Raw genomic sequence first — 12528 nt, 5'->3', positions numbered from 1 at the left:
TGCGTCTCAACGGCTTCGAGCTCTTCACCGGTCTTGTGCTACCTCATCACAGCTGTCCACTGACGGAAGAGAGTGTGTTAAATTTTAAAACTATTCCGGCATCATGCAGTGCGACGCACGTATCGGAGATGCGATTCCGCCGGTCGCGGTCCAAAGGGTGACAAGAGAATGGCGGAGCACGTGCTTGTTCGTCATGGCTGTCGCTGGCATCTGACGCGTGGGGCGACGTTCGGTCCGTATTAGTGAGTGAGCCTCGGCTTCTGATCATGGTCGGGACATGACGAGCAGTCGCCGCAGCTCAACTCTCCGACAATCTTCCTCACACTTCCTTTGGAGCATGCGTTGATACCCCTCGTGCTTTTGTTCTTGTTTGATTCAACATGGCCGACGCGCTTTGCGGGCCTTCCAACGCCCTTCAGAACTTCCAGAAACATACTACCGTCGATCGGACACTGCAACAGGATCGCCTGGTCGGCAGACATTCACCAGCCCAAGTATGTAATCAAACCCGAGGCTTGCACTTGCACAATCTAACCGACAGCAGGGCTTCAGATCATCACCGGGACTAAATGCAGGCACACTAGACTCCGAGTTCGATGCATTCCAATCCGGTCGACCAGTGCCGGCGCACGACTTCCAACACTTCGATCCGCGATTCGCACAACCTCCTCCTCCTCAGTTTGCGCAACCTCCACAGGCACCCGACTGGGCTGCTGACTTCCAGCGCTTGAACGTCAGCAGCCCACCTCCACAGACGTTCCAGCAGCAGCGAACGCAGCCAGCGAACGCGGCATCAGCATGGCATCAGGACTTCTTGAGGCAGCAGGCCCCGGTCGCGCAGGCGCCTGCCTTGCAGCAGACCACATATGGAGGCATGTCGGGATATAACATGGGTGGATTCGGTGGACAGGCATACATGCAGACACCGAATTTCCAGAACGCCCAGGTATCCGAGGTCGCGCAAGGAAAGCAGCGCGCCCAAGATGACGTCCCCGCCTTCGACGAGGCGGCCTTTGAACGAGCGTTTGCGCAGGCGCAACAAGACATGATGGAGGTCGTAGAAGCAGAGCAAGTACACACACAGCCAGCGCAAGAGGCGCTGGACCTAGATCGGCCGGGTGAGATGGATCCTCTTCTTCAACGGATACGAGAAACGCGGCCAGGTGTGTAGTGTCCGTCAAACATGCTACGAGTGCTGACTGTGTCTCTAGCTGTCTACTCTGCCATCCAGGTCTGGAGTGAAACCGGTCTTGGACGAACCGACGAAGCGGTGACATACCTTCAAAACATGGAGAATATGGAACGGACCGGTACTTTGGTGCAAGATGCAAACGAGGGGAGATGGATCGTCGACTCTCTGCAAAGAATTGTAAACCGCGACGCCCCTCAGGAAGTCAAGACCCGAGCCGAGAAGCTCATCACGGCAATCAACCAACGCCTCATGTCACAGTACCCACTGGGCTCACGGGTGCTGATGAGCGAAGAGCAGATATGGCAGGACCTGGAAGCAGCAGGCTACATGAGGACACCAGAGCCGATAATGCAACGGATGGAACAAAGACCTGAGGAAGAGCAGAAGCAAGAACAACCCCCGAAGAATGATGATGACGAGATGGCGGCAACAGCAGGTCGACTGCTAGAGCGCGTTGCAGACAACACAAGCGAGAAGTTTCAAAACTCACAGTTCCTCGGGCTCATGCGTCGTCTACGAGACCGTGAAGTAAGAGTGCAAGAAGACAAGATTGTCGAAGTCGATGGGGCACAACAGCAGACTGGAAATACCACGTCCACACCACAGGTCAACATCCACCAACAACCATCGTCACAATTCAACCAACAACAACAACAACAACCTCCATCCACAACGCAAATCCCCCCAATCGATTCCACAATCCTCTCCCACGCGGCCACCGACTTCGAACAACCAATCTATTCGGGCGATGAACCACCACAGTATGCCCACACTCCTCCCCTAGCACCTATCAGTGAGGAGTCCCTAATAACTGATGAGATTTCAGAACAATATAGATACTACAACATTAATGCCGCGTACCACAGCTGAGGGGGAGACTACACTGCGGATACCACGTCACGAGCAGGATGAAGATCTATATCGGAATGAAATCCCGGGGAGGGACCCGGTGACGCAGGTTAGGGGCTCCGGATAGGCTACTTCATGAAGAAGTGATGGGCACGGCAGAGTACGAAGATCTGTGCGACTCCATCTAGAGCACTTGGGCGTGTTGAGGACGGTTTTTGAGTCCTATGGTTGGACTGGATCATTGAGTCAAATCATCGTGTCAGAAGATTTGCACCCTGATGCAGTGCACAGAGGGAGCCTGTTTATCATGAATTTGACTGGCATTGCCTGCGTATAGAAGAAAGCATGATTTCTACACCTCCAAGCTACTTTCACTTTACTCGTCCACGTGTCCTGCTCTTCTCACACCAGTGCCTTGTACTACTTACTCTACCTTTCCTCCCTCTTCTCCCTTCCATCCATCCTCAGGCACCCAAATCCCCACACCCTTCTTATCTAACCTCATCCCTTCCGTTCCCTGCACCTTCAACGTCTTGTTAAAGTAACGGTCCGTGACCTTTAGGTTCGGGGTAATCCAATCGCCCTCCACATTCGACAGTAAATTGTATCGCACAGTCTGTCGACTCATAGGCAACAGATGCAAAGTCCGTAGTTTAGGTCCGCTAAAGCCAAAGTCCTCGCTAGCTTCCATGGCGAGTTCAAAGGTGAGGAAGTGCATAGTCGGATTCTCGAGCACATAGTCGAGGTGGATGAGTGAGGGGATCGTGGGTGAGAGGTGGGAAGAAGCGAGGACACGAGGTTCAGAAGACGGGATTTGGATGCGTGGAATAGGCAACGAGGACGTGACTGGGTAGGCAAGCGGATCGGAAGTGCGTTTCCATGTGATGTTGAGAGTGGTGTCAAGAGCGGTCGAACGACGTTCTTCTAGATTGTTTTTTCGGATATCCAGGCTGAAGCCCCATTCGCTGAGGATCTGGGGTTCCATGGCTGTTTCTTCGATATTAAATTCCTTGGTCACGTCGCAGGTTGCGCCGCCGTGAATGCTGTGTACTTCGACCGCTAGGTCGCTGACAACAAGCTGTTCGTCGGCAAAGGACGCGACTTTCGCTCGTAGACCCCATTTCTGTGCTATACCAAATGCATCAGGCGACTCAGGGTTGACGTTGCTTTCTGCTTCTTGTAGCTCGAAATAGCTGGGCCATGGATCAGGGTGTACACGTGCGTTTAGATCATAACTTGCTTCGAAGGGAGCGTTGAATACGAGATCTGCGACCATGATCTTGGAGATGGGTATATCGCGGTCGCTGAGGACATGATATAGCACTTTGACTTCCAAGGCATAGTCTGCTGGATCCGCAGGTGCAGTGAAGCGAATCCTCTCCGTTGTTCTTGCTCCTTGGGCTAGTTTTCCCACTACATGCCCTGGAAGATCCACATCCGTAGACCCGTCGAGCGCAGGCGGAACCTCCTTCATTGGTGACTCTGCTGGACGCTCGAGCCATGTATAACTCAGAGTATCTTTGGACCGGCCCAGTAGTCGCACCTCGAGAACAGCCTCAGTGTCTTCCTCTTCTTGGTTCAGGATCTCTATTGCCAACGTCACTGACTCATCTGTGTAGTACTGATTGCGAACGTCCGGCAAATTGATCTCCATCTTGGGCGGTTTGGGTAGTATGTGAACAGACATGCCAGATCCATGTTTCAGCGATCTTGACTTGATTTTGGCATCTGACTTGATCCACCACATGGGACGAGTTGGAGTTTCCGGGTCCGTGTCTGAGCAAGCAAGTTCAAACTTTTCTGTGGTTACACCGAAGACGCATGCCGCAATATCGACATCTCCCGACTCACGGAGGACAAGTGGGAAGCTGTACACCTTTGTCTGCCCAGGGTGGAGCGTCAGGTCAGCTGTTCCAGCCCAACGTGGTTTTCCGGTAGCGGAATGGGTTTCCTCTAACGTGCAAGAGTACATTGTTGAGGCACTCCCGGAAGAAATTCCATCGGCATCATGAGTCAGCCGGACCTCAGCCAAGCCTCCGTTGAACTGGTATTGTATGAACGACAAGGTGACTGGAGCAGAACCTGGTCGAGCATTCGAGGTCATTGCGAGCTGTGAGCGTAGTGGTTCACCCACGTTACCCTCTGCTTCGGCAAAAGCAAAGCTTGTTGACACTGCCATATCAGTGTTGCGTCATTCTGACAAGAGTTCCGTACTTACAGGGAGATATGTGGTCTTTGGCATTCAGACTCACGCTCACCTTGTCAGCTGCTGCGTCTGAGAATACGTCCAGACATGTCATCAAATCGTATTTGTATTTTGTCTTGCCAGGAATTGCTGGTTGATGTTAGTCAGTGATGTTATACAGATAGCAGAAGAATACCAACTTTGACTGTAAAGTTCCCATTCCGTTGCAACATATGTTTCTCGGTCTTGTGTTCGCAGCGCACATTCATGTAGGGCCCATACTACTTCTGAGGCTAGGCTCCACCAACCTTCTTTTCGCCAAGCCATCGTCTCCCAGAGTGGTCGTAGTACTTTCAAGGCATCGTCAAATTTCCTTACGTGTAGCAGTGTCCGAGCCACCTCAAGTTGCATCTGATCTACCTTCCGATGCTGTCCCCGAGACTTGAACTCGGCGATCGCGTCGTTCAGCTTGGCTGAGATGTCTTTCCAATGCTCAAATCCATTACCAATACCTGGGACCGGGTACTCTTCATGCGGATGCGGTACGAGATAGTGATCGTATATCTGGTTCCGAGCGGAAACTTTAGCAGCAGGCGACATTCCCGGCGGCGTTCGGTCCTCTTCTGGCATCTCCCTGGCAAGAATGTAACGCTTCTTTGCATGATCACTGGCAATCTTATGCCAATATCCAGCATGATGTAGCAATTCCCATGGCGGCAGTCTTTCTCCCACTGGAAACTGTTTCTCGGGCTGAGAGTACAACGCACCCGGGAAGTCTATCAAGGGATCTGGATCTGACGAAGGATCCCTTATCTTGAAGATCGGCAATTCTGTTCGCCTGACAATCTCAGCCATGGCTTGGGCCCATGTAGACTCCCAGGCTTGCCAACCGTAGTTATTGCTACCCTTGCCCCGGCGATCGAGCACGTCTTGTAGTCTGTACTTGTATCTCAACCATGACTGGACAGCGGAGGTAGGGAAATTGTTCCATAGCTGGCACCGAATGTGTCGCAGTGCGATGACATCTGCTAACAAGCGGATCTCATCCCACCGTGGAGACCAACTCGCCGTGGTTTCAAACAAGCCTTCGGCACCGAACAAGGCTTCCAAAGCAGTACTGTAGTGCCGCTGCGCAGCATCCATCTCCTGGCGGAATTCGGCCAGTATACCCAGCTTGAAGTCATAACGAACACCCCACCCGGGATACGACAGCGTTTGTGATGTTCCGCGTGTAGGTGGAGCTGTTGGTGGAGGGATCGTGCCTCGTCCCTTCTTCCTTCGCGCATGCTTGGTAAGGTCTCGGTAGTATTCGACGCAAACAGGTTGCAGTATGGCCAGAATGGATGTAACGAAGGCTTGGAGTTCGACACGCGATGTTCTTGGAGGCAAGAAGAAGAGCGAATTTTTTGGATCCAGGCCAGTAGCCCGCCGTATCACGGCCAATCGATCCTCGATATCTGGCGCCTCGATGATGGTCTTATCACTCAGTAACACGACGACGTATCTTGTGCGATAGTCCGACTTTTGTATCTGACCCTTGATCTTGTTGATGTCCGTCTTCAGCTGATTATCGTGCAGGCTGTTTGTGATGGGATCAGTGGTGAAGTTGAAGAAGGAGATGAATACGGAGGGTACGTAGTGTTGGTGCTTTGCGACCCAGGCAGGAGCGATTACACCGTCGGGGAAGGAGGGAGATGCTGGGGAGAGGGGTGATATGGGCGAATGCAGGACCCACGATGTCGCGGCTGCGATTGTGGGACTGCCTGGAGGAGTTGTTTCGGAGTTTGAGGGCGCATCTGCCTTTTTCGGTGGCAGTTGGAAGTTCTAGCAAACATCAGCCCATGGCTCCTTCCCGTGGCATGTTCGCAGGCGCCTGTACCCTTCCTACACTCCGTATTCTGAAGCCATGTGTGATGCCTCGACGGCTGAAGTCGCGCGCATTCCAGGGCGCGCTGGTACCGTCTGCGCTCAAGAACTCTTGGAGTAGTTCATTCGCGCGGTCGCCATCTACGGGCGGGATATCTGAGCTGATGCTTGTGACAGCTCGACCAGGAAGCACATGTTGGACCGATGGAGGGGGGTCGACTTCTTTGCTAGTCGCTAGGCCCGAGAGGACAATAAAGGGTAGGTTATGGACTACAAAGTCGGGTGGGTATGCGTCCATATCTCTACGCGCGCGCAAGTTATCGCTCCATGGGGACAGTGGCAGCTACAGTGGGGGAGGGCGGCGGAGGTGGTGCGGAATGGGATTTGCTCGTCGCACGCAAAACAGCAAAGCCGGGTGCAAGATTTGGCACAAGTCGTCTCGAATTGGCGGAAGTAGATGTGCTTGTGGGATGTGAAGACACTGTCAAGATTGCTGGCGGGTCTATGTCATGGGCCGTCGACACATGCCTAGGTGTGCTAATCGCGGGAGGGATGACGCTAGCCTGAACCCTGTCATGGATGTTCTCTCCGCCGAACGATTCCTCCACACAGGCACGAGCTCTCCAACACTTCACATCCATACTTTAGCAGTCCGGCCTTGTCTTCACGCGTCTTCTTACCCCGAAAATACCCCCAGCCGTGCGACACGCTGTTGTACTAGCTGGACGCGCATATATCCACACTTGGTCTTTCCACCCACTTTCCGCTCGCGCTGGCCAGACGCCGTCGACGCCATGGCGGGCCAACAGCAGCAGATACTGGATACCATCTTCAGCATGAAGAGAAAGATGCTGAAAAAAGACGATTGTAGGGCTGCATGTACCTCCACACAGTGCTCAGCTAACACGGCGCAGCTGACACAGAAGATTCCGAGACGCCTTTCAGTAGCAACAAGCAGGATTTGAGGCGCAAAGTCCATTATGCGCGCGCTAGCGACCCAGACTTTCTATCTGATCCGCGACCCTACAAGAAGGTGCGTTTCGAGCTATACTACGTGGGCGCCCATCGTAGACTGACGCCTCCTAGCGCATTGAGCATGCCGGCTACCACAGGTCTATCTTGCAGCGCAACCCTCCGCGATACGATCCGGACGGCGATATTGTCGAAGTCGACGACGAATACGAGGACGAGGAGGACGTGGAGCCTGTCGAAGAGAATCCATATGGTAACATACAGCTGGAGAGTCTTCTTGCGCCGCTCACCTCTGCCGCCGACCTACCCAACCATCCTGCCCTGAGCGTGGCATACTCCTCTCGACACCTCACGGAACTCGCGAACGAAGCCGGCGCTCTCTCGCGAAAAGAGCACGTCACCAACGCGCGGGCAAAGACTTTGTTTGTAAAGCTTCAGGGCGACTCTACATTTGCGCCAGATGCTCTATCGGCTATGGGCAGAGCGCCCTTCCAAGAGTCGTGGATCGATGGCGCAAACGGACACGCGGAAGAAGAAGAGCAGCAACAGCAAACTCATGATGCTGAGATGCAGGATACCTCGGAAAGTCCCCATGACGTAGACATGGAGGATGCAGGTCAGCCAAATGGCACTAGCCGAGAGACCGAGACCAACGGCGAGAAGGTCAATGGCGCACATCCTGTAACAAACGGAACCCACATTGGGGACGCAGAGCAAGCGCAAGAGAACGGAGAAGGAACACCCGACGATGCGTCTGATACCGCGTCGCAACAGACGGCGCATCGGATGACGACTCGAAGACGAGCTCAGGCGGCAGCCTCCACCCCTTCCCCACCTCATTCCCCCTTGAGCGGTGTTGGTGCAATACATCCTCACTTTATACACCCCTCAGACTCACTGCCGGATCGCGACTTTGGTCTCCCACCCAGCGAGGCCGAGGAAACGCGCATGCTTCTCATGGCTTATGTACAAAAGCAGGAGGAGGTTGCACGCATAACCTCAGATCTGTATCAAGGTCTATTGCAAGCCGACCGCATGCGGCAAGATGTTTATAAATGGTCCAAAGCGGAAGCACATGTAGGAGAAATGAGCGATGGCGAGGACTGGTATGACAATGAAGAGTGGGGTCTCGAACAGGATCTTGCCAAGGGCCGGGACGAAGAGGAAGATGATACAGCTGTGGCTGGCAAGAAGAGTACAAGACAACGGCGGAAGCCTGACAAGGATGACCGGTAGTTTCCATTGCGGGAGCAAAGGTGGCCCATCGTCACACTTTCTGCTTGTTTATTGCATGCACAGCGAGATACCACATTTCTAGGATATGGAATGGACAAACTTCATACTGGGTTGGGTTGCTCTTGCCTCAGTGAGCCGTCCACGTGTTACCGCGTCAACATCGTGCTTTCTCCACCGTCCAAACTCGAAGCTTCCTACACTTCACACCGTCAGTTCGCCATGGAGTTCGTTCTCCGGTGCAACGACCTGAAGTGTCGAAAGCGGTTGCACGAGCGTGCCGTAGTCACCACTTGCAGGTTTGTCCACCTCACCTGCTTCTAGCCCTTCGGCCGCTGACGACTGCAAACAGTCATGTCTTCTGCAGCGATTGCGCGGATACCACTGGGTTGTCGAGGTCTACGAATGCGCATCGAACTTGTCCAGCATGTAACGCATCGCTGCACAACCCTGACGACGTAGTCGTTGCAGGCTTCAGCCCATCGGAAGACTACAAGACGTCAGTACTCAGTGGCCTGAGTCCGACGATCATCATGGAATGTGCGAGCCGCGCTTTGGCTTTCCATAGCTATCAGACATCGCAAGAAATCATATATCAAGAGCATCTCGCGAAGGGCTTGACTGACAAGTACGATACGCTCAGCCAACAGATGGATCAGCTCATCCATGATGCAAATGCGCAGATCAAGGCATTACAGGACAAGATGCAGGGTACATCACGCCCTCACACCATCGACACACCTCGTACTTACAGTTGTGCAGCTATGCAGGCCGAACAAGAGGCTCTCGAAACCAAGAACTTTGAACTTGCGAAAGCTTATAAAGAAAAGACCATAGCGCATCAACGAGTCCAGAATCACTACCAAGCACTGAAAGGGCAGGTCAACTTGACCCACGTAGCCCGGGCCGCTGGTAACGAAGCCGCGCATACGCTCCAGAATGCTCGAGGAGATCGTTTCATTGACCGTCTTCCCGGCACACGGACGGGAACGGCCAACTATAGTCAGATGAACATGTCCCACCAAGTTGGCGGCGGCAGGATGCACAACAGAGATTTCAGCAGGAGTTCTGAGAACAGTGGACGGCTTCAGCAGAGTAGTATCCACATCGGGGCCCCATTGAATCCATCATTGCAAAGACGGGTTCTAGGTGGCAGGAACAATATCGGTCGTGAGTTGACCCCCCTCGGGTTGCATCGAAAGACCCCAGGGGTATGGCTACCTTGAGAGCATTACACGCTAACGAAGTGAAGATTCTGCTCCAGTCGGGACGCCTTCACAAGCCCATAGAAGTCAACTTCCGGTCCTTGGTGGTTCACGTCAGCCCCCATGTTTGAGCCAAGATATCGATTCCTCATACCACAACTCGCCTGTCCCCAGACAGCCTGTTGCCAGTGGTCTTGGTCCTGGTCCGCGAGGCTTGGGCAACTTTTCGCTTGGAGCAACGTCATCAAGGAGGGCTGGCGGTGCTAACAACATTGGGCCGCTAGGACGCTAAGCTTGAGAACACTTACTCGTGAACGCCACAAATGAGGGTTAATAACCGACTATGACCGAGAAGTAGTTGGCCACCGCGTGTGGCAATGGGGAAAAAAGTCTAATCCCATATTCATCTACTCTAGTATCGCTATAAAACATGATAATATCACTTATGGAAGGATGTGTTGTTTATCTCCTATATTGTGCTTTTTGAGCCTAACTATTTCTTCGACACTTTCATCAAACGTAATTTGATAAAGATCCCAGACACATGGACATGGTATAAGCGATGACTGGTTGGTTACTTCTTCTCTACTATTAATGCGGAGCGTCATTCAGATTTACGAATTCCTTCACTTGGCACAGCATTCTCAGATATGTTTAGTGGCACTCCAGGACGTCGGCGAGGCAGAGTCAGGCGTACCACAATTCTCCACGTCTCCAGGCCTCCAGTCTCGTATTGTGCAACTGAATGTTCTCCACGACGCGGAGATATCCGTTTTAGGCGTTCAAGCTTCACCCTCAACAACCAGGTAGAGCATTGGAGGACATAGCCGCAAGGCTGACTGCTTCGGCGCCGAAAGTAAGGTCTTCTAGTTTTTGCGTAGCTTCTGTTGCAAAACAAAGCGTTGATCACGGACTTCGGCATGCAGTGTACCCACAACCTACACGTAGGACTGATGTAAATGGAATCAAGTGCATCCTTCGGATCCTGGATGAAGGAACCGTTGGTCTTGGTATGCTTGTGCTAACGTCATTATAGAATTACTGATAGCAATCATGGAGCAGTTGATCGATCGCGACGAGCTTTGACAGAGGGAGTGGATGAGGCTAGGGAGAGGAAACAAACATATAAGTAGGTCACGGTAATCCGAAAGATATAGGGACATCCGCATTAGCGACAGACTCCCACTCAGACTTGTCACTCTCAGTATTGAACGCGCTATCGGAATATTTGCTCCTTGTCCAGCTCCTGCTACTCCTAAAATGAGGACTTCACAGCTCTCGGCACTTCCCATCTTGGGTCTTTTGCCTGCATCTACCGTCGCAGACTTTGTCATTGGAAAATACTCTGGTCAACAGCTTGGTGGTACTTTTCAGACACCAGGACAACTAGCAGTGACAGGAACGTGGATTAGTACAAGTAAGTCTGATCACTATCACCGGCCCAACACACAACGACACGGACGCCCGTCTTACCACTTGGACCCATCGTCACTAACCACCTCTTTTCCATAGATATCCCCGGCCAAGATTCCGGCTTCACAACCTCCGACTTCTGCGACGCAGGCACTTCGGCGGACGCCAGCGTCGACAAATGGAAGGACTGGACCAACAATGACTTCTGCGACCTAGAAGTGCCAGGGTGCCCCTCCACCATGCGCATTGTCAAGTCTGCGGGTACGTTTTCTGGTGACTGCGGTGCCGAGGTGAACAACGCGGACTATACGGGCGACTATGGTGTCCTAATCGATACGGTTACAAGCCCCAATGCGGCGATTGGAAACTGTTACTACGCGGGCGGGGATCTGTATGAGAATTGCGCTAGTACAGGAAGTGTTTACTACAACGCGCTTGTCGTTTGTCTTACGGGAGTTTGTGGAGGGGTGTTGGAGAGTGAATTTAACCCTTAGGTTCAACCGGGGTTAGAATGATTGCCATAGTTCATTTCGAAGTGGTTGCAATCAAATCCTCAAGATACGAGCGCAGAAAAAGGAAGACAGATGGGGAATTGAGGGTTTGTGATGGGGGCAAGAATCAGAGACGAGAGCGATAGCTTGGTACATGGTAGCCAAAATATAGCAACACACACCCTTACGAGTGTTTGCAGTTATAATCGGAAATCTGTCAGGACAGATTTCTTGGATTGCCCAGGTAAACTCGCGGCATTGGCTAGCAAAATCGCTCCGATCAGTGAAGGTCTTCAATATAATGATGAGCCTCCCTCCACACACTTCTAACGTGTCTATCTAGATATAACCCGACCCCGTTATCGTCATTTTATAAATCATCCGATCGATTGAGTTTATCCGGTGTGTCTTCAACGACCCAAACCATATTTCACTCGTGCTTGGTTGGGTAGTGAATCAGCGATTGTATGCAAGCCGCTGCTACCGTAGGTAGGCATACGCCATCTGACCGTATTGTCTCGTGAAAGGTACTTCTAACCGCGCGAATCGCAATGTATGCATGGTTAGACTAAATCGGGTTAATAATTGTACGTTGAGATCGTCTCATTGCCTTACCTGGATCTTGGTTCAGTCAAAACCTTCCTTCTCCAGCGTAGCCAAGAGGCCCTTGTAGTACTTCGAGTTAGTTCGCACAAAGCTCATGACCCATCGGGTTGTATTATTCTAAAGCATCTCGGATCTACGTGGACGTTGACTGCAGTCCTTCACTACGAATAGCCCACCGAAAATCCACAGAGTATCGCGGTAGCCGCGCATTTGGCCTCTAATAGACCTATGAAGATCTTTACAGGTTTTGTTCTGCATGGCCGAGCACAAGTCTGCCGAGCAGGTGGATCGGGGGAGAAGACAAAGTGTAGTAGCTGGTTGACAACGATATGTCTGTTCGTGTGCTCGACTTCGCAGGCACGGTCATGTGTAGTGACAGTGTGTTAGCTTCAACGGGGGTAGTTCAGCTAAAAGTGTTGAGCATAGTCGAGCGAGTGTGAGTGACACACCTGCCGGAACGATAACTTTGCGAAGTTTTCCTCAAATTCCAGGAGATATAGCCACCAGATCGCGCGA

The 12528-nt window shown here is 52.3% G+C and overlaps 5 protein-coding genes across 5 annotated transcripts; 4 read left to right on the top strand and 1 right to left on the bottom strand.

Moving 5' to 3' along the window:
* Positions 1-380: 380 nt before the first annotated feature.
* On the top strand, positions 381-2062 carry AA0111_g6165 (hypothetical protein; the record flags this gene model as incomplete). The annotated part of the gene is made up of 3 exons (XM_028652358.1): positions 381-494; positions 545-1163; positions 1212-2062. 3 exons carry the CDS (start codon positions 381-383, stop codon positions 2060-2062), a joined length of 1584 nt encoding a protein of 527 aa, XP_028506039.1.
* Positions 2063-2465: 403 nt separating this feature from the next.
* AA0111_g6164 (hypothetical protein) lies at positions 2466-6390 on the bottom strand (the record flags this gene model as incomplete). Its single annotated transcript, XM_028652357.1, has 4 exons — positions 2466-4213; positions 4260-4376; positions 4427-6050; positions 6106-6390. 4 exons carry the CDS (start codon positions 6388-6390, stop codon positions 2466-2468), a joined length of 3774 nt encoding a protein of 1257 aa, XP_028506040.1.
* Positions 6391-6886: 496 nt separating this feature from the next.
* AA0111_g6163 (hypothetical protein) lies at positions 6887-8300 on the top strand (the record flags this gene model as incomplete). The annotated part of the gene is made up of 3 exons (XM_028652356.1): positions 6887-6959; positions 7007-7125; positions 7179-8300. The coding sequence occupies 3 exons, from the start codon at positions 6887-6889 to the stop codon at positions 8298-8300; spliced, it is 1314 nt and encodes a 437-aa protein (XP_028506041.1).
* A 219-nt stretch (positions 8301-8519) lies between these two features.
* AA0111_g6162 (hypothetical protein) lies at positions 8520-9794 on the top strand (the record flags this gene model as incomplete). Its single annotated transcript, XM_028652355.1, has 4 exons — positions 8520-8596; positions 8650-9008; positions 9060-9467; positions 9550-9794. The coding sequence occupies 4 exons, from the start codon at positions 8520-8522 to the stop codon at positions 9792-9794; spliced, it is 1089 nt and encodes a 362-aa protein (XP_028506042.1).
* Positions 9795-10762: 968 nt separating this feature from the next.
* AA0111_g6161 (hypothetical protein) lies at positions 10763-11409 on the top strand (the record flags this gene model as incomplete). Its single annotated transcript, XM_028652354.1, has 2 exons — positions 10763-10919; positions 11015-11409. The coding sequence occupies 2 exons, from the start codon at positions 10763-10765 to the stop codon at positions 11407-11409; spliced, it is 552 nt and encodes a 183-aa protein (XP_028506043.1).
* Between the last annotated feature and the right edge of the window lie 1119 nt (positions 11410-12528).

The sequence above is a fragment of the Alternaria arborescens genome (assembly GCF_004154835.1).
Source record: "Alternaria arborescens strain FERA 675 chromosome Unknown contig_13, whole genome shotgun sequence".
NCBI classification, from domain to species: domain Eukaryota; kingdom Fungi; phylum Ascomycota; class Dothideomycetes; order Pleosporales; family Pleosporaceae; genus Alternaria; species Alternaria arborescens.
Note: the sequence above shows the minus strand (reverse complement) of the source record. Positions and strands in the feature narration are given on the sequence as shown.